The following is a 22,326-nucleotide window of genomic DNA, read 5'->3' on the forward strand; positions in this document are numbered from 1 at the left end:
TAAACTTCCCAACCACAAAATAAAGCTAAATATTTTGGAGTTTGTTTCATGCTCATTGAGGAAGTGTCTTATGAGAGTTTTAGAAGTCGTGCTTATTTAGGTGATGTTAAAGTCCCAAGACTTTTGAAACACTTCTTTATGAAATGTTTGACAATTTCCAAAATGGAGGACCTTGGGGGGGTAATATGAATACCAGAAAATGGTCCCACATTCTTTTATTCTTCTGTGATTTGATCCTTACATGCTCATCTGCATTTTTGTGCCATTTTGTGGCCATTCAATAAGGTCACAATCTAACCAGACACAGAAGTTGCGTCATGTTGTGTTGGAGTGCGTAAATGAAACGTGTGGTGTTTGTATGGTCATCGCAATTCGGAGTATTTTTAGGTGACTGAATTTAACTGTTTGCTTAGCGACCATTTGTTGTTGTTTTTTCTTTTTATATTTAGATTTTAAAAAAGCCAAATCATATTGTGCTGACCTAATTTTCCATTTTATATTTATTTAAATGTCACCAACCAAGAGCTCTTTCTCTCTTGCTCTTACTGGGGATACATTTTCAGCTTTCTGTACTGTTTAGTGTAATTGACTTTTATGTTGTATTCTGCAGCCTAATTTAATTATGCTTGTTCAGCTTCATGCTATACTTAATGTATTTTTGTTCTTCTTTTTTCATGCTGGGTTCATTTAGAGCAAATGGGAGGAACTGTTTATTTTTATTTTTTTAGAAGTGCTATGAGACATACTAGACAAAGCGCTACCTGTCAAGCCATTATATCACAATTTCATAGTCAAAGCAAAATGTTGAAGCCAGCAAATGTTTCACACTAAACTGTACTTTTGGTACAAGTAACGTATGACATGAACAGCCTGGTTACGCTTTTATTTTGAAGTTCCTCCCGGAAGCATATGCACAACACAGTGCTGTTTTGAAATCTGTCCAAAGTGTGGTTCTGAGGTGCTAAAAAAAAAAAAAAAATTATGACGACTTACATACTGTTTGATTTTGTTTTGTTTTTTGATTGACCACCTTCTTCGGCAAAAGTGTTTTGTTTTTGTTTTTTATGTTCAATATCATGCGAGCAACCAAAGCTAGGCGGTCGACTGCAGGCGACGCATAGGGCACCACTGATAGAGAGTAGACAAATTTCACCCCCGTTCGCGTAAATTGGATATGTTATTTGGATATTGAATATGGAATGTACTATGTTTTCACCTATTCACATTTTGTGTGCGTTTTATATCTTCTCATTGATTTGATTTTCATTCACAGAACCAATGTTGTGATGAATTATTCAGAAGTGGAGTCTAAAGTCAGAGAGGCTACCAATGATGACCCTTGGGGACCATCAGGACAACTGATGAGTGAAATTTCCAGGTGAGGTTAGAACAACTATCTCCACGTTAAAGGTTTTTTGTGGTTGTTATTTTGCTGGTCCAGTTGACTTTGGGACAGCATAATGGAAAAAAAAATGGTGTCCATTTTCTTTTATTTTTGTAATCTAGTAATTTGACAGACCAAGAGTCGCACCACTGGTGTCTCCATGTAAAATAATGTTTTGTTATTTTACCTCAGTCTGGATGCATTAGCGGTGATTCTACTGTATGCAGTAAATTCTACAGCCATTCGACTGTGATTATAAATATTAAAGAAGAGAACCTGTGGACGTTCCATCTCTTGCCTTAACTCAAAACTCTCACACCAATGGAAATTTAGTTTTTAAAGGATTTACTTTAAGGCCTGAGGATTTACATTAGGGCCTGACTAATTGGCCTGCCAAATAAATCAAAGTAATTGGCCATAGTTGGCCATTGTTTTTCATTCCATGAGCCCAAACAATTGAGTGTTGTACTCAAATAAGGATGATCTCATCAATACACAGAAAACAAAATTATAACTGAGTCCATCAAATTTTTATACCCTTCTAGTAAATGCTGGGATTTGGTAGAACTTACCTTACCTTGATTTTCACACACAATGCCCATCATAACTCATGCAGAGGATTTGACTGTGATGTCACTATATACACACAACCTAACCATGGTTTGTTTGAAAACATAAACAACTGAACTGCTATGATCTGTTGGTAACACAAACAGTTTGGCTCACCGGTAGAGTGCTCATCTCCCAACCAGAAGGTTGTGGGTTCTATCTCTGACCCTGGTGACCATGTCAAAGTACCCTTCAGCAAGGACTGAACCCCCAGTTGCTCCTGATACTGTGACATCAGTAGGTGAATGAGTAGTCCACTTTGCTCCACTGGTAAAATGCTTTGATGGCCTTGTAAGGTGGAAACGCACTACATAAACAATTCTTCTATCCATCCATCCATCCATCCATCCATCCATCCATCCATCCATCCATCCATCCATCCATCCATCCATCCATCCATCCATCCATCCATCCATCTTAACTGCTTATTGTCACTAAAGAATAATTGTCCTTACAACACAATCACGTTGTGCCATTTGAAGCACTCTGGTAACCGAATGGGATTACCCTCATTATCATAAATCTGAACAATAGGTCGATATTATACACCTGTCCTTATGATGACATTAAAGCTTTTATGGGCAAAATTTTTCCGTGTTCCATGTACGACAATATCCCAAAAACCAAAAAGGTTGCCTCCACTAACGTCTTTGAGCTGGAAAGCTGCTTATCACAGCAAGAGAAGCACTCGTGAGTCGTGCTTTTGTAACAAGGTAATAATTTGCTAGTCAGTAAGATGATAGAAAGTAAGTCAAATTAGCTTTAGCAGCTAGTTTTGTTATCCCACCCATCACTCCTAGGTGAAAGCCATCAATCACTGTTAAAAGTGTATCGCAATTGGTCATAGTAACTACTTTGCTGAAGTGGATGTTAAGGTTTGGTCAGTGTAGTAGTCTAAAAAAAATATTGTATTTCATCATAAATATAGACAACAGTGTGTTTGAATAAATTTATTTCCTTCTTTATTTTCCGTTCCCTAATATGTGTTCATCTTTATCTTGAATGGCTGTTCTCGTTGTATTCATTTTTATATTTGACTTTTACAGTGCTGTGAAAAAGATTTTGCCCCCTTCCTGATTTCTGTGTTTTTTTACATATTTACCACTCAAAAGGTTTCCTTTAATCAAACTAGTTTTACTAACCTACAGAGACAACCCAAAGATATATAAAATGCAGTTTCTAAATGATGATTTTATTTGCCAAGTAGGGAAAAATAGAAACTTCAATTTCACAGGCCATGTCCAAACCTGAGTATCACCACCTTTGTTGAATGAAGAGACCACTTAAATAGAATCTGTTAGTCAAAGTGAAGTAGGTTATAACATTTAGGGAACAAATACAGTTTGGAAATGGAGAAAACTGAGAAAAGTGTCAAACCTTCTCAGAATAGGTTAACTAACTAAGATTACTCCGATTGTGGGATGATGATTCAGCCAGGAGGTCACAGAAAAAAATTGGAAAGCACCAAAAGAGATGTCAAGACTAACTTGGCCTCAGTTAAGGTCAGTGTTCACAACCTCAATGTAAGATAGACACTGCCAATAACAGGATCCATGGGAAAACCACTAAAGAACACAAAGGATTGTCTCACATTTACCAAAAAGTATCTTGAGGATGCTCAAGACTTTTGGAGGAACATTCAGTAATGATTTGATGATCTATTGAGTCAAGTGACATTTTTGGAAGCATTTACATCTGGCATAAAAATGGCATAGCATTTGAGAAAAAGAACATGGTGCAACAGTAAAGCATGGTAGTGGCAGTGTTATGGTCTGGGACTGCTTTTCTTCCCCAGGACCAGGACAACTTGCTGTGATCGGCGTAAAATTTTACTGTGTACCCAAAGATCCTGAAGGAGAAAATCCATCCTTCAGTTTGTGCCACCAAAGTCAAGCGCTCTTGATTATGCTGCAGGACAATGACCCAAAACACTCCAGCAGCTCCACCTCTGAATGGCTTAAAAAAAGTAACAATCCAGATTTAAATCCAATTGAGATGCTGTGATGTGATTGCCTTAAAATGGGCAGTTATGCTTTAAAAAATAAAAAAAAAACATCTGATGTGGCAGAGTTGAAACAGTGCTGCAAAGTGGTCCAAAAATTCATCCACAGTCGTGTAAAGTACTCATCACCAATTATTGCAAATATGCCATTTCAGTTATTGCTGCCTTTAAGGTTAATTTAGAAAAATAAAAAAAACTCTGATGTAGCAGAGTTGAAACAATTCTGCAAAGTGGTCCAAAATTCATCCAATGTCATGCGAAATACTCATCACCAATTATTGCAAATATGTCATTTCAGTTATTGCTGCCTTTTAGGATAATTTAAAACTAAAAATAAAACTGCATTTTATAGGCACGGGACACGAATTCCACAAGACGAGTTATCTCATGAGATAGAGTCCATGAGAATGAGATATGACGAGATTTTTGCCAAATTTTCAAAATAATAAAATAACTGCTAAGATACATTTTCCAATTTCAAAATGATTTATTGTTATTAAGCAAGCTGCTATTAACAATCTTCTCTCAGAATAGAGGAACAAAATACTTCCTTTTCACATGCTGCTTCAAGAAAAGTTGCAGCTGACCTCTTTCAAAGTTGAATATGAACAAAATAAAAATACATTTGCCAAACATTAAACAAATAAACATTAACTACAGTAGTGATTTTACTTCTGGGCTCGACAAAAATCCATTCATGGTGCAGCAAACTAAAATTTGTCTAACATTTAATGGCCATGTTTTTTTTAGACATACTGTTCAGGGGCGGCATGGCTTGGTGGTAGAGTGGTCGTCTCCCAGCTGTGGGTTCGATCCCCCGACCATCAAGACCATGTTGACGTGTCCTTGAGCAAGACACTGAACCCCCAATTGCTCCTGATGCTTTGTCATCAATAGGTAAATGACTAGTTAGTGTAAAGCGCTTTGAGTACCCAAGGTAGAAAAGCGCTATATAAGTGAAAGTCCATTTACCATTTACCACTGTGCAAGCATGTCCACATTGGTCCAATTTTGCTCTTTGGGGAGTAACTATACCACCTTCACAGTTGCACTGGCAACTGATGTCGCAGAAAACGGTCAGTGAAAGTAGCATAAACATGTTAGCTGCATTAACTACAGTTTACCTAAGCAACAAACCAGGAAGTGGACGTGATTGGCTGCAGCGGCAAAAGCGTAAAAGTCACCTCAAGTCACCTCATAAGTCACCTGCTGCAGGCTGCAATTGCCCATTAAGGCAGACGACACGGGAGGGAAAAAACAAAACTTACCGGTTTTGTCAAATTTGGATGGGTTTAGATAACCGTGATTTTCAAAATCACAATATATTGCCATTACAATATACAATATTACAGTTATCAGTCCATGCCAAGTTGGAACTACCTGTGCGACTAAAGTGATACAGAGACTCGAGGGTTGAAAGCCACCAAAATGCATTGCCTTCCACCATCATAAATGGCTTCATATCGAGTGTGATGTACATACCAAAATTCCGTGTTATTTTGGTAGCTCTCACACTTGATGGGTCCAGTGCCGATGCAAAAGCGTTTCATATTGTTGGTTGCTTTTTTTGAAGGCGTTTTTGAAAAGCTGTCGTGCAGTCAATGTGTTACCACCCTTTTCCTCATTTGGAAAACCAGAATGTTGCCACATAGATGATTTAAAAGTAATCGGAGCATTGTCCAGGATTTCAAACAACATTTAGGTGTATACCGCCACCTACTGTGCGAGAGCGTAGCACTCGCGCCTATTGATGCACTTCTTAGTGATGTTAACATTGTTTTGAAGAAATTAAGTCTTTGCAAGTGATCAAATATGCAAAAAAAAAACACAGAATTCAGGTAGAAGGCAAATAGTTTTGTCACAGCACTGTATATTTAGTAAATGTTTTAATATGTTTAAAAAGTAATGAAAAGGAAAAAAGAAGACCAAGGCACCACTGTTGAATAAAACAATACCTCTAACAAGTTGACCAACTTGTATTGGTAAAACTAGCTCAATTGTTGCAATTCTTAAATGTTCCTTTAAGCCCATGTCTATTCAGTTTAATTTGTTGCACTTTATTGCTTGAAAAAAAAAGTTGTTCTACCATGTACGCCCTTCATAATTATTTGAGCCTCTAGTTAAGGTGTGTTAGAAGCCTTAGAATAACTTTTTTTTTTCTTTCAGTTTTTGATTGCAGATGCACACTCACAAACTGAACATTGTAGACATTGTTAACCCTATAGAATCAAGCTTCTTCAAGTATGGTCATTTCAGTTCCCTGACCTTAACCCCGTTGGAAACCTGTGGAGCTCAATGAAGAGTTGAAAGGAGAGGACGCTAATCACTGTTTGATTTAAAGAGATTGGTCAAAGGTCTCAATGCATGGTTTAAAGTGGTCAAAGGTCCCTCTTTCTGTATTCTTCCATTATGTGAAACATCATTGGTGACAATTATGTGCTGATTTGTTGGTAAAAGGGGGTTCTACAAATTACCAACATCTGTGGTGCTAGTAATTCTGCCTTATGTGATGTAAATGAAATATTTTATCATGTAGGAGTTTTTCCTCTCCTGAATAAATACACCTAAATTGACTGTTTGATTTATTCGTCTGTTCCCTTTTATTGAATGAATAAATAAATAGAATCAATTAGAAACGAGAGAATGCATCTTAACCGAGGTAGCATTCCTTTTAGACGCCAGCGTATGTTGATTGCATCAGATATTTTTCCTGGCCTCTAGATGTTTGATTTATTTTATTATATATATTTATTCAAGTTTTACTTGATTTTACAGTCTTCCATACCATTAGGTATATTTTATGAAAAAAATAATGAAAAAAATATTATTGCCATCATTTTTTTGAATTATCAGAAAGAAAGATTATATAGGGGACCAAAAAGTTATTTTATGCAGTATATATTTTTCACTAAATTGGCCAAGTAATTGCTAGTCAGTATTTCTGTCAAATATCAGTTTCAGCATCCACAAAAAAAAAAGTCCCGATTAGTCACGTCCTAATTTAGATCCACATTATTAATCCTTTGCTTGCTCCTACACCAAATCATTTGAGTAAAACCAACATTTTTCCATCAAGCCCTGCCTTATTTAAAATTTTGTGTATATGTATAGCAGATATAGTTTTTAATAGTTTACCTTTTTCTTCCCCCTCCAAATGTGTTAATGTTTAGAGCCACCTTCATGTATGAGCAGTTCCCAGAGGTGATGAACATGTTGTGGACCCGCATGCTGAGAGATAACAAGAAGAACTGGAGGAGAGTCTACAAGGTCTACTAGCCATGTACCACAAACTCTTTGCATACATACATTACGTAAAACAAGGGCGAAGGCCCATGGTCACATTTGACAGACCTTTTCAACAAGTAGGAAATACTTTTCTATTATTTATTAACATACCTCAACAATGGTATGAAAGTAAAGCAATACAATGTGTTGACATTTTTTAACAAATGCCCAGAATGAATCAGCCCAGGAAAAGAAATCCTATTGATTATTTTCGGTTGCAGGTATGTACATTCAGAATTAATAATTAAGTTTATGGCTAATATTATCTGTTAATTTCTTGCAGTCTCTACTGCTGCTTGCTCATCTAATCAGGAATGGATCAGAGCGAGTTGTCACTAGTGCCAGAGAACATCTCTATGACCTGAGATCATTAGAAAGCTACCATTTTGTTGGTAAGTGTTTTCCCCTCTTCTAATTAACTCAATATTTCCCTTTGTAGTTTTGAAGTATGCATATGCCAGCATGTCAACGCTCTGAACACAATGTTAATTAACAAAAGCTTTAGTGTGAGCTGTGATGAAAGGTTAGCTTATTCCTCAATTCCGCACACACCGTCCCCTAAAGCTGCTTTCGTTTTGCCGTTCTCAACCATGTGTGTATTAATGTGCAACAAGCAAGAGTATTCATTTTCTGCTCAGAAATGGTTATATATATAGAGCATTCCATGAACATAACTCAGCACTTAAAAGTAATACTTTTATTTTTTTATACCCGTCCATTTTTTAATGCTACATACATGTACTGTTTCTAGATGAGCATGGAAAGGACCAAGGAGTGAATGTGCGTCAGAAGGTGAAGGAGATGGTAGAGTTTGTCCAGGACGATGAAAGGCTGAGGGAAGAGCGGAAAAAGGCCAAGAAAAACAAAGATAAATATGTCGGTGTGTCTTCCGACAGTCGAGGATACAGAGGTTACTGTAAGTCCATTTTTAGCAAAGCTAAGCTAACCTTAGTTTACAAAAAGTTGCGTTTTTTTAATTTATTTTTAAACCTTATCCTATTTCTGTGATTTCATCAGCGGGCGACAGGTATGACTCAAGTGAAAGCCGTAACCGGTGGGATGATGACTGGGAGAGCAACAAAGGGCAGTTCCCTTTCAGCGATAAGTTGGGAGAGATCAGCGGCAAGATTGGAAGCACTATTGATGATACCATCAACAAGTTTAGGAAGAAGGACAGAGACGACTCACCAGACCGCTTTAGGTAGGACCATAGGCGTGAGTGGCAATGTCCCAAGTATCAACAATCATCAAATACAATGGATGCACACACAACATGCACACTAGTAAGGCTGATTTTAAAAGTCTTCAAGTTAAATTAAGCTAGAACTACTTCTTTTCCACATGCTTCATTTCCCACAATCATGTATGTCATTCTGGGAATGAGATGTAGTAATGTATTAAAGGAGTTTGGCTTTTAATAAAAGATAGGATGTATTAAATATCTGACTATTGGGCAACAAAAGATATAAATCACAATTTTCACAAATTAAATGAAAATATGTAAATAGGAGTTATAGCTGAAATGTGAATCTGTCTTTTGTTACCTTGCCTTGTTTTTTTTTTTTTTTTGGGGGGGGGGGTCGTAGTTTGTCAGATATGATCAGTCGTAATCTTGCAATTGTGGCAACTAGACTTTTTTGTTTTATGGAGACAGAGAACAGCTACCGTAATTCCTGATAAATGGTTATTTCAAAATTAGATTTTTTTTTTTCCCCTGACACCATTCAAGAAAGATTGATCCGTCAGCCACATCAGCCACGTTTTGACGCACAGATGTGCAATTTTATATTGGCCGTATTCTTACTTACAATATTAATTACCGTAACGGAACAAGCTCGTGCAGCTCGTGTTAGCTGAGGTTGTTACGGCAATTTTTTCAATAAAAGAAGTGAGCAAACTGAATCAACATCCGAGTCCCTTGTTCACACACAAGAATATTTTTAAAACGGAGAGGATCATGTAATAGTTATGATGTCTTCATCTGATTTAAGAGTGCACCGTGTTGAGAACATGGAAAGGTATTCCATTTGACTTGTTTATTAATTGTGGTCTGTTGGCATATACACGCGCAATCATAATCACATCACAATCGCTTGGTGGAACATAGATGGTGTACAACTTTGGGCATTTATGGCAAAAAGAACGTCAGCTGTGTCGCTTGGAAAAGGGAAAAACAACTGCTTTGAGCCCATTCGACATTACACTGGTGAAACATTCACTGACCTCTCACAATGTGGGAAATCTGAATCATATTGGACATAAGAAAATATGAAGAATTTACAAAGATGAGATTTATTCTGTTTTGTTATAGTTTTTACATTGTCACCAAACAAAGTACCTGATTTTTTTCTCAAAAATCAAGGGTACGTTATATACTCAGGTGCGTCCTATATTTGGGGAATTATGGTACATCTTATCTATATAAGTTGTTGTGACTTTTGGTTTGCCCATAAGGGCCTCCACAACAAGTCACTTTCAAAAAAGTAACTACACGCATAATAAATTCTATTTGCCAGTTTCAGCAGCTAAACTGTGATTCTTTTTTGTATTAATGTACCGGTAATCATGATGACATTTTTAATCTCTAAATTAAAAAAGCCTTAATTGTTAGAGTAACTGTAAATGACTAGCAGTATTTAATACTCAAAGTTTTAATGAGTACAAAATATAAGTGTGAATTTATCTGCTCAATCCATGTGCACAAACTCTTGCAGTTTCAACCCGTGTTTTGTTAGAGATAAGAATTTGACCTCATTGAAAGGTTGAGAAAATGGCAGATAAGTGCTAATGAGAATGTAGAAGTTAGACCACAGAAAACTTGCAATGAACAATGACGTGACATTCTGTAAGTCATGTACAATACATTAAATGTTCTGTGCAGTTATTACCTTGATTTATACATTTTCCAAGTGTTGTTTCGGAGCAAATGGCGACAATGTACAGTATTTGTCAAAATCACACACAGGTCAGGAATTACAGTATAGCTTTAACCCATATTTTTGAATCGCCGAAATCAGCCTGTTTGAGAGCGTGGTCCCGTTTCTTGAAAATAAGACACTGCTCACTCTGCCCCTTAAATGTGGTGTGACAACACAAGCAGAGGTTTGTGTTCACAAAATGACAAGGAAAAGCGCTACGGACTTGCTTGTTACTACAGGTCATTCAAACAACAGACTAGAGATGATAAAACGTTTGTGTTTTGATACCAACGGGTGTATTTTGCTGCTTCATTTATATTAGACAAACACAATAATAATCAGAATATTTTTTTAGACGAGTATAGAGGTGGCCAAGTTCGGTCCTCAAGAGCCACAATCCAGCCTGTTTTCATTGTAGCTCTTCAACCAATACACCTGACTCAAATCAGCGTCGTTATAAGGATTCTGCAAAGCAAGCTGATGAGCTAATCATTTGAATCAGGTGTGTTTGTCAAAGAGACACAATGAAAACAAGCTGGATTGTGGCTCTTGAGGATCGAATTTGGTCACCCGTGGACTAGTATGTTGGTATAGAACACATTTTTCTAAAGATGTTTTGTGTTGACTTCCTCTTTAGTACTGTTGTCACCGTTTAAATATATTTAAAGCAAGAGTATCTGGCATAGTTTGTTAATCTTTTTCCCCCCCTTTTCCCTTGAACAGTGACAATGAAGAAGAGCGAAGCCGATCATCTCAAAATGGCAAATCAGGCAAAGAGTTCAAAGATGAAGAAGAGACTGTTACCACGAAGAGTGTGCAAATAGTCCAAGCAACCGAGACTACAGCAACCCGCAAGAGAGGGGGCGCCCCATCTAAGAAAGTGGACTTAGGGGCGGCAGCACAGTACACAGGAGACAAGAGCCCCAACGCCAATACCAAACAGGTTGTGTGTGAATATACTTCATATCAACTTAATGCGGCTACAAGTTACCATACAGTTGTGCTCAAAATAATAAGTGTTTGTAAAAAGATGAATAAATGTCAAAATTCCTCAAATAATTTGTACTTCAATGAACGCAAATAAATTGGGGACACTGCACATTCTATTTCAAAGCAATAAAATGGCAATTAATAATTGAATTTTATATTTCATAAAAAAAATAGCATTGACATCTGTTTTTGGAAACTCAAAAATGTACTGTGCAAATTAAGAATGTAAAAGTTTTGAAAATTCAATTTTTCTGAGTACCCTACGCTGATATTTTGTTGCATAACCACGGTTTATAATCACTGCTTTGTGTCTGTGGTGAATGGAGTTGACTTTGAAATTCTGGGTAGGTCTAGGTCAACTGTACTATGTTCCACAATTATACTGTGTTTTCTGTTTGTTTTGTCAGCCCACAAATTTTATATGACATTAAGGTCCTGAGATTGTGCTAGCTACTCCAGTCGATGGATGCAGTTTGCCTGGAACCATGGCTTTGTTTGCTGCTGGTGTGTCTGGGGTCATTTTTTTTTTTTTAATAATCCTTTTCAAAGGCATTTGTCCTTCAATATTGGCAACATGACTTCTTCCAGTTTCCTGATGTTCTCAAACTGATCCATGATCTGTGGTTTATGGGAAATACAACCGTAGTCCAAAAAACATCCTCATATCATGATGTTTCCACCACCATGCTTAACTGTATACTGTACAGTGAGGACTGTGGCTTGAATTCTCTGTTTGCAGGACAATCTAACAAACTATCAGTGACCCTTAAAGGGATAGTGTCTAAGATTTAGAGCGTTTTTCATTATGGACAGCTGTAGGTGCTGCATTTGCCATTGTCCACAGTTATAACAAACATGGCCGCCTCCAGAGAAGGGCCACCCCCCGTGTAATATCATTTCATGATAACTAGACCTATGATTAAATCTAAAACAGATTGTTAGTCATTAAGAACACATTCATTTGAAAGTTTTTGAAATTTACAATTTAATTTATTCCTTTTTAATGAAAAATGGTCTGAATCTTACACACTGGCCCTTTAAACCCAAAAATCTCATTTTTATGAGTCCACAAAATTATTACAACATTTGTTTTTAGGGCAGTCACTGTGTTCTTTGGCAAATATAAACAACTTCAGTGCATCTTTATATGTGTGTGTGTGTGTGTGTGTGTGTGTGTATATATATATATATATATATATATATATATATATATATATATATATATAATGGGATTTTACAGAGGCTTCTTTTGCTGGTATATTGGCAGAGACACGTTTAGATTTTCTTTGAGCTGATCATTGGCGGAACCATTGCCAGTTTGGTTGTTCTCCAATCCATTCAAGAAGTTATTTTTCTATTTCTTCCTGTTCTTTCAGGTTTTGGCTCCCATTTTAAAGCATTCGAGATCATTTTAGTTGAACAGCATATGATTTCTGCACTTTTCTAAATTTTCTCCTCTTATCCATTTCTTGATTTAGAAAAAAAAAAACGCTACATCAGAACAGTGTCTTGAATGACCCATTTTACTAAATTTTTCAGGACAGCCGCACAGCCAGCATATGTAATGTCAGTTGCCTTTTTTAACTCACAGTCAACACCCTCTCCGATCAAACACACCACTGCTATTTTATTGAACACACCCCTTTCAGTTCATCATTTAGTTTCACAGAATCAAAAGCGTGCACGGCAGACCTGTTTTGGTCTGTTGGTTTTACCTTTACTCTACCCTCCAGAAATTTACTTGTGGTGTAGAGTTTGAAATTTTAACAGAAACTGTTATATATCTCGCAATTTTTGAGGGACTGCTATTATTTTTAACAGCTGTATGTCCTTATTCTGATCTAGCTTTGTTCTCTATTGCAGCCACAATCAGCAGAAACACAGCCCTCGAGTAGTGGACTAGTTGACCTACTAATGACAGGGTCAACGCCTTCACAGCCTCCTTCCACTGGTATAATGTTTTTGGTATTTTGGGCTCCCTTTTTTTTTACTTAGAGAAGGTAAAATTAGTGTTAGTTAAGGTCATATATCTAGTATAGTTTTCACTAACTGTGCCTAAAATAAATCCAAATGCTCTCTGTAGTGGGTATGTAAAAAAAAAAAAAAAAATGGTCAGGCACATTTGCATATCTGGTTCAACCAAACTAGGATTACCAAAAATCAGCTTTGAAGCTAAATTTGGATTTCATCATTCCACCAATTTCACAAGATACTAATTGAAATTGAAAACATCACAGTTTAATCTAAAACAAGCAGTTTAATCTCCATTTGAATAAGTAGAGTATCACCACATATCAATTAAATAACCTTCATTAATACCCATTGTGTCAATCATACTGTACGTATACTATGAATTTTCACGATATGCCCAGGTCCATAAAGTGAAGTTGTTATGTTGCGTCTCGTGCACCTGGCTTTTCAAGGCAAAGGGAAATGTTGATCTGATGGCCTAACAAGTTAGCTGTCAAGCTAGCTCGCTTCAAACACTTGCCTACTTGGCACAACGTGCACCAGTTGGTTCTAGCATCAGATTTTGGGGACAGTTGGAGGAGGGAGCTAATGTATAGGAACTAAGTGCACCAGATGTTTTTGGAGTAGTTCCTGGTGGGTGGAGAAGGCGGGAGGACTGAACAGATGTCACCACCTCTCCTTTTTGCCACACACTGAAGGAATGCTAAGTGTCAGCTGAGCACCTGGAGCTCTTCTCTAAAACAGACATCTCCATGACTTTTTCTCATTGCAGACTTGATGAGTGGTTTTGCTGACTTTTCCTCTCCTGCTGCTTCTGCCGGCCTTTCTGCAGGATCTGGTAGGATTCGAGACTTTCTTTTAAGCGTGCGTTGTGCCATTGTAGCTACTCCAGCATGCTACTAGAATATTCAGATGGAAAGCTGGCCATATGGCGCATGCTACCTGCTCTGCATAACAAGAACAGACACACATCAGCTCCAGTTATGGATGACAAGGAGACACGGACAGAAGACGGGGCGGGGGTAGATATGGGTGTAGGGGAAGTTGAGATGGAGAGACAACAAGCAGAATCAATTCAATTAAATTTTAAAATGTGGCACATCTATAAAAATGAACTGACCCAACTCAGACTCATCTGTTGATTTTTCCCGGACAGGTTTGATTTGTTTACAGGATGTCATTTTTTTATACTCCATATACAGTACATAAATCACAGCAACCTTTGAACAAATAACCTTTTTTTCCTTTTTTTTTTCTTCCGTTTCATCCCACAGCTGCATCAGTCACCAGCAACAACGGTGACTTTGGAGAGTGGAATGCATTCCCTGGTGGCCAAATGCCAGAATCCGCTCACCCTGTAGACACCAGTGAAAATGACCTTTTTGGAGCCATGAGCACTGGTCCTGCTTTCACCCCCGCCCCAGTTGCCGCTGCAGGCTCCAGTGCGTCCTCGGCAGATCTTTTCGACTTGATGGGGCCAACTCAGACATTTACTTCCTCGCGGAGCCTCAACTTCAGCATGAATAGTACACAGAGCATGAACACCACTGGCCTGCCTCAGTCGAGGTCACAGGTATGCATGGTTGCACTCGAACGCCAATTCATCCATTCTGAATAATTTATCACTATGCTTAGCGTGACATGACATCGGTTTCATAATGACGTTTTTGGGGGAATTACACTTGACGGATTTGGTGTGCCGATATGAACAGTTCATGTTGCATGACAATTCAAAATGCCATTGAGCGCATCCCTCCACAACAGTCATGCTATAATTGACTTTTAATTAATAATTGACAAATGTATGCAAAATTCAATTATACTCATCTGAATGTAAATTATTTTGTGATCCCCCCCCTTTTCTTAAAAAAAAGCTTCAAAACTAAATTAAATAATCATATTGCCATTGATCACTAACAAAGGTTTGACAATGAAATGAGAAATAGAATAGTTTCTATTTTCTTCTGAGGTTATTTCTGAAGCAGAAAAAGTACAATCCTTTCGTTGTGGAGTTTGGCATTGTACATTTACATTAGTTATTTCAAGACTTAATCAGGTGTAACTGTTATTCTGCATTAATTACTAGGACAGGAGACATGGCCTTTTGTGACATATACTGTCTAAATTGCTAAAATAATGTTGCCTCTGGAGACATCATTTTGCCAATAGATTTGTTTTCTTGTTCAACTTCAAAGACAAAAGGAAACATGATCAAGACGATATGACAGTGAAGAAACAAAAAAGAAAAACATTTCTTCAACACAATGACATGATCAAACGTAATTATTGTTGGTAGTACAATCTGCAATCTGCCTACGTAGTACACCATCTACCTAGAAGGAAGTAAAGGTGTTGTGATTTAATACAGTAATAATATTTACATTACCTACTACTTTTTACTAAATAATGTTGAAGCTATTTTTACAAAAGAAACACACACAATGTGTATCCTAGGAACTGTACACATTAGAAGATAAGTTTTTATTGCTTCGTACAAATAGTTTTGTCTGTGAAGTACTGACCAACACATCAAGTGTCAAATTAAGCGTAAAGCTTTTGCTATCTGACAGCCATAATACAAAAAAAAAAAGAAGTTTAATAACTTGCACCTTATACTGCACACGCCTCCATACAACAGTTGCTGCAATCCAAACAATACAAAACACATAACACTTCAGAAAGCTTTTTCTTTTTCTTTTTTCTTTTTTAAAGGGAATGTCTTCAGTCCTGGTCCTTAGTGGCCGGTCTGTTTGATGTTATGTATGTCTCCCAGCTGTAACACACCTGATTCAAATGATCGGATAATCAACAAGCAATGTCTGCAGAAGCCCGACAACAATCTTGATCGCTTGAATCAGTCTTGTAGCAGGGAGACCATAAAACATCCGGGAAATGGGTCCTCGAGGACCAGGACTTAAGAGCCGTGGCTTAAAGCATAGCATCCTAGCAACCTGCTTGCTGTAGTGGTAAGAATGGGCAAAGGGATTATTGCTAAATAACCTGCAATTACGGCCGTCAGTCCCAGATGAAATAAGGGTGCTCAGGACTTACATATTGGAGTTGGGCCGACTGATGCCAGGATTGTAACCGTGCCGGGTTTTAGGCACAAAATGCAGACAGCTTGGAAGGGTCTTATGAACTCAGTCAAGCACAAAATTGTTCCTATTTTTTTTCAGCTGTTATTTTTTAAAAATTTAACCTATTTAGAAACAAACAAAAATGTATGGATATAATGTTTAAAAACCATATGTATGCCTGTGGCTGACAGATGCATCTTTTAAAACCGGTTCTTGACCTACTGAAACAAAAGTAGACAAGCTTTCCCTCCCTTGAGTTAATTCAGATCAGATAATGGACCTACAGCTACTGTAAATGTTCGAGCATATTACTGTGAATTGTAGGATTGAATAATTCTCTCACTTAACATGAATAATATATTCTCTGCCAAGGACAAATAAATACTTGAAGACATGTTCCTCATATTACTGTTACTTATACATAGTATTAAGATCCAAATTATTTGACTGTTGTCAAAACTTAATGTATTTTTATATTAATTGCAAAGGTCTTGGCAGAAGTCTTTGTGGTTAAGACAGCACTTTTAAGTGAGTTTATTTATGCCTTTACCAGCCCCTCCAGAACATCGGGGCACCTTTACAACCGCTGACTGCTCAGCAGGGAGTCGTTTCTCAGGGTGCCGCAGCCAAAGCGTCTCTCCCTTCCACCTGGTCGGACCACTCGGTGAACATCAGCCTCGACTCGCTGGGGCCCGGCATGCAGGCGCCCAAGCAGAGTCAACCCACCCTCAACACGCTTCAGCAAGGTAACAGAAAGACGTTTAAAACGTCCTGTCAATAATGCAGTGTGTGATTGCATTCAACAAGGAATTCATTTGAGTCTTTGTTGGTGTAACCACATGGTTCGACCTCAACATGAAAGGCTCGCAAGTAGGCTAACTAGGAATGTGCTCATGAATAAACAATAATTAAGATCATTAAGAATTTTGTCAATCTGGCAATCTTTTGGCAACGTTGCGCTAATGAATGTGGCAGAAAACCTCCAGGCTTGCAATTAATTGGATTTCATCTACAGTGGAACTTCTCTTCTACAGCTAGAAACACAATTGATGTATTAACATTACTATTAACGCTAATCCTTTTCAAAAAAATGTCATCTGAACTAATATATTAGCAAGCTGTACAAACAACAGTAAGACGATCTCAGTGTTGAAGGGAAAATCAAGTCAAAAATGTTCTTGACAATAATACTTTCTGTGCGTCCTCCACCTACACATGAATTATGAATTTGGATTAAGCAATGAATTCCATCGCCAATGGCAGCAGTTCTTGACTGATAATAACATCAGAGTTGCTCAGGGTTCGTGAAAATTACCAATCATGGCTCATCTAGTATTTTCCGGTTTTGATGTGCGCATCATGATTGTTAGTCGTTACCTGCGCAGCTGTGATGTCAGTCGACAGTCAAAGTGTGGCCGCCCGCAAGATGGCTATAATTGGGTGGATTTTGCTACATAATTCAGATTCGATATTGATCCTAATACATTAATCAATCGTGTTTCAAGGATAATGGGGACCGGAGCCCCCACGATAAGTGACAAACCGCGAGTCGCGTCATCAACCCTCGCTGGTATTTTCATGCACTCGAATGTGGGTACCTGAATGATTTAAATGTGAAAGCTATTTACACTTTATACATTTAGATAAATATTACTGCAGTACACATATATGATTAAATATTTAGGATTAAAGCTTATACAGTAACTGTACTGTTATCCCTTCCCTTTCCATCCCTTTGGCTGGATTCCCACAGAGAGCCGTAGTGATATTAACGGCGCCCAGAAGTCTAATTAGAGTGAAACCTTTAGCTGACCAAACATGGTAACAATCAGATTTTACACCTGAAATTCCAATTGACTACAAAAGTAATCTCGGTAAGAGATTTACAACGTTCTACTGCAGCGCTGCTCTCCCTTTGCGTCTGTGTAACAGTGTATCAGTTTTATGAGGAAGACAGGCACTCCTACAAGACACATGTTTGGCTCCCGGCACAACCATCGACCAATGAGGGCATGAGTTCTAATCTACTTCTGCCCAGGAGTTGTATCTAAAAACTGGGAAACCAAGGCCACTTGATTATTTTTAATGGAAGCTAGATACTTGACATTTTGTGAACTAATGTCCCAACTCCGTCCTCGAGGGCCAGTATCCTGCATGTTTTCCACCTTTCTTTCTCCGACGCACCTGATTCAAATGATCAAGATTGTTATTGCGCTTCTGCTTAACTTGCTGATGAACTGATCATTTGAATCAGGTGTGTTGTGGAAGGAAACCTGCAGCTCGAGTTTGGACTGTTTTGGATTAGAGCGAGGTGGTACAGTGAGATTTGCAAATGGGAATTATCTCTGATCGATCTCTCTGAAAAGAGCTGCAACAAATTGAAATTTGATGTTCGCTGAATGCAAATCACATGCGATCTTCGGTAATTAGATCACCTGCTGCTCCATCGATGACGGCTAGCAAATGAACTCGGCAGTCAAAATGAAGTATTGCTGAAGACTCCATCCCCAACAATTTGCAGTCAAACCACACTTTCCTCTTGTTGGTGAACAAAATGGTTTGTAAATAAAGTGGGAGCACTGTTAAATGTAACTTTGTCGAATATGTTGCAGGCAGCCAGGCCAACGCCAACATGCTATCACAAGGATTTTCCACAATGAGCCTCGGCGCCTCGGCAATCAGACCGCCAGTCAATACTATGATGCACCCCGGCCCCGCGATGGGAATGGGCATGGCAATGGCGTCCAACCCTGGCATGATGGCAATGGGGATGGCCCCCAACCAGGCAATGATGGGGATGTCAATGGCTTCCAACCAAGGCATGATGGGCATGGGCATGAACATGGGAGGGATGACAATGGCAATGCCCAGTGCCATGGGAATGGGAATGAATCCGGCAATGGTTCAGCAGTCCAAGCATGACGCCTTCGCCGACTTTGGCAACTTTGGCAAATGATGAAGAAGCAAAGCAGAGATGAGACGAAGGGTTATTGGTGAAGGATTGTTCCGAGCTTCAAACAAAGAGTACTTGAATAATGTCAACTCCCACAATACCAACACCCTGCAATCTCTTTATTTTAAACAAATAATGCTGTGTAGTGAAATGAATCTAGATGGATGGATGAATATGGACGTGTGCGTAGTTTGAACCAATGATCGGTGCGGTCTTCAGACAGCTACCTTAAATGTGTGCCTTGCTGGTCATGAATGTGAAGTGTGTGTGCTTTTATAACCTCAATCAAATGGAATCAGCAGAATAGCAAAAATGTATATACATATATATTGGTAGATGCATCACTTTTTGAGATGCCTCATATTGAATTACGTGTTTGGAGAACATGATCAGCCATTTTAACTTTCTAATATATCAAGTTACCTCTCATTTTGTCCTCCGTCTTCCTTTAGTGTGTAAATAGTCATCTACATGTCATTACTCCAAATCAGAAAGAACTTTCATCTGCAGTGGGGGGAGGGGGGAACAATGTCAACAGTTGCAACAGCCGCACGAGCGATTTGACTTGAGATCACCTCGTCTCATGCCACAAATTGCTGGAGTCTGCAAACGCGCTGTTCTCCCACAGCTAGATCATCCTTCCTTATTGATGCATTAGGTCTCTTCTTCTCGGTGTACATATAAATTACTTAAGAAGAGTACTATTGCTTTCCATTTCAAGAAGATAATCAGTACTTGGGGAATGTTCTTATTTTTGTTCCCCTTCCAAGTACATGCCAGAGTGCCTGGAAGACCGTTGCCTTTTTCCTCATGTGTTAACTTCCATGAAGACGACGTGACCGTGCAGTGTTGAAGGCAAAAACCACACCATATACAAATACTGTGTTTGTACTCGTGCCTCAAGCCAAGTAAACTGTCTGCGCACGGCGGCAGTTGTCTTAATGCGTTCGCTTATGCTGTTTGTCCCCCGAAACATTTTTGCTTCCTCTCGCTTGTGTAATACCACAATTGCAGACTGTCCGTTGCATCACACCGTGTCTGACCCCCCCCCCCCCCCACACACACACACACACACACACACACACAAACACATATATAACAGCTCACATGCAGTATTTGTCAGCTTGCGCGTATGTGCGTGGTGCATTTCCCCAACAAGTAAGCTGGTGTTAGAGACGAGTGAGAGGTCTACTGTAGTGCTGATCTATGGGATGTACATATACTGCTGCACTGCTCCTCGCTGGATCAAGTGCCTCCTGACCCTTGTAACTGTAATTTGACATCAATCTTGGGTGCCTGACATGTTTTGCTTTCGGTTTGCCAACGACTTTATTAACAATTCACACGCCAGAGTTCAAGGAAGTGGATCCCGCAGCCTTGGGTGGCCTGGATACATTGTAGCCTTTTGTTGAAGTCTCAAGCATTACAATGACCAAAATCTGTTTTCTTTCTTTAGTTTGTTTCATGCCAGGGTTTTTTTTTTCTACTTTTGATTTAAGGGTTCGCAAGAATGGGATTGTTACTGAAACACTAGTACTGAATATGCAAATATCAAAAAGAGTCCTTTTGAGAAATTTTGCATCATTCCCATTTTGATTTACATCGCAATTATTGGTTATCTACAACATTAAACCGTTGATTGAAATGATTTAATGGTGTGTGTTATTTTGTGCGTTGTGTCGTTAGCGTCATTCGAAAGAGCCTCAAGCAGCACGAGTGCAGCTTTATCAACATGAAAATTAATTTTAGTTGGTGGGAACGTGATCAAAGTTGACCATAAGTATTAGACGTCCAGCGCCTATAAAGTAGCGATACAGTATTTAGAAAATGTAATAGTGACTACTTGATTGGCAGTTTATGACAGGTTGCAAAGTAGCCTCGCTTTTGCAGTAAAAGAGAGAAAAAAAGCGAGAGTTTTTGCTAGTTAGGTTGTTCTAGATCATGACAACTGAACATATTGTTCTAGTTATGACTACAGAACACATCTGGGTGAAGGGGGAGGGTAAAGTGTTTTATTTATTTATTTTAATTCTGGAGGACGTGGCAAATCGGGCGTGACTAGCGTTTTGCACGTTGATTATTCGAAAAGAAGCAACTCACGAAGCCCGTTCTGGTAAACTGACCTAGTTCTACTCCTCTCCAAATATAATTTTTAAAATACACAAACATCGCCAAGACAATGAGCAACCTCTGCCATAAAAAAAAAAAAAATCTACAGCTCCACGAGATGCAGTAAATTGTGCTTTTATGGGTAATGTGCCCATTAAAGAGTAAAAGCAATCCGAGACGTCAAGACAAATGACAGCTTTTGAGTGCCATCTGCAATCTCGAGCATCGCAAACTCAATTATTCATAATGCATTTATGAAGTCCGCTGAGACTGCGCTGTCATTTCTGTTCAAACTAACTGGAAAAGCAACATCAAGAGACAAGCTAGAAATTACGGCGCCATCGGAAAACAGCGTGAGTATGCTGACACCTGCTGGATGATACGAGGAAGCACTAATTTGGAGGAAAAAAAAGTAGACGATTTCATCTCATCTTGATGGTTTGGTGGAAAAACACAGCGAAACTACCGAACCAGCGATATTAATTAGAATACCGTGTTTGAACAAGCGGGGACACATTTAACATTTCACTGGAAATATATATATATATATTTTGCTTGACCCCTTTACGCCCTCATGGGCAACTGACAGAGGAATTATGTCCTCTAAATCTAGAAAAGGTGCCATGCAAAATTCAGATTTGATACCATTTTTGTCTCAATTATACAAGTACTCACTATTATCTCAGAAGACAGGCTCCAGCACGGCCCCGACATTTGTCTGGAGGGATGGAGGGGGTCCGTAAAAAAAACAAAAAAACAAAACAAAAACAAACTGTTGATCCTCTTGTATTGAGAGGGTAGGGTCAGTGCCTTGCTAAAGGGCAGGAACCAAGCTTAAAGGTCTCCAACAGCGAGTGGCCATTTATATTTCTAGGCAAAAAAACAAAACAAAAAACAGAAATACACTACTACTATACTTCCATCTCAGTCCTCTATTCCAGGGGTTCTCAAACTTTTTGGAGACAGGGACCCCGTTTAAGAAAGTACATTTCCATTGCAAATGTATGCTGAAATTATTATTATTATGC

General features: G+C 38.5%; 1 protein-coding gene across 1 annotated transcript in view; it reads left to right on the forward strand.

Annotated features, from left to right (window-relative positions):
• Positions 1-20,837, forward strand: part of clint1a (clathrin interactor 1a) — a 24,546-nt gene extending 3,709 nt beyond the window's left edge. The window contains exons 2-12 of the mRNA XM_088431810.1: positions 1,274-1,378; positions 7,166-7,262; positions 7,564-7,672; positions 8,032-8,196; positions 8,298-8,481; positions 10,922-11,141; positions 13,052-13,139; positions 13,932-13,997; positions 14,434-14,732; positions 16,790-16,982; positions 18,849-20,837. Coding sequence (XP_088287936.1) covers positions 1,274-1,378; positions 7,166-7,262; positions 7,564-7,672; positions 8,032-8,196; positions 8,298-8,481; positions 10,922-11,141; positions 13,052-13,139; positions 13,932-13,997; positions 14,434-14,732; positions 16,790-16,982; positions 18,849-19,192 — 1,870 coding nt within the window. The 3' untranslated portion in view covers positions 19,193-20,837. The remainder of the gene's footprint in view (positions 1-1,273; positions 1,379-7,165; positions 7,263-7,563; positions 7,673-8,031; positions 8,197-8,297; positions 8,482-10,921; positions 11,142-13,051; positions 13,140-13,931; positions 13,998-14,433; positions 14,733-16,789; positions 16,983-18,848) is intronic.
• Positions 20,838-22,326: the final 1,489 nt, after the last annotated feature.

This window comes from Hippichthys cyanospilos, chromosome 13 (genome assembly GCF_059441005.1).
Source record: "Hippichthys cyanospilos isolate Australia breed blue-spotted pipefish chromosome 13, RoL_Hcya_1.0, whole genome shotgun sequence".
In the NCBI taxonomy this organism is placed as follows: Eukaryota; Metazoa; Chordata; class Actinopteri; order Syngnathiformes; family Syngnathidae; genus Hippichthys; species Hippichthys cyanospilos.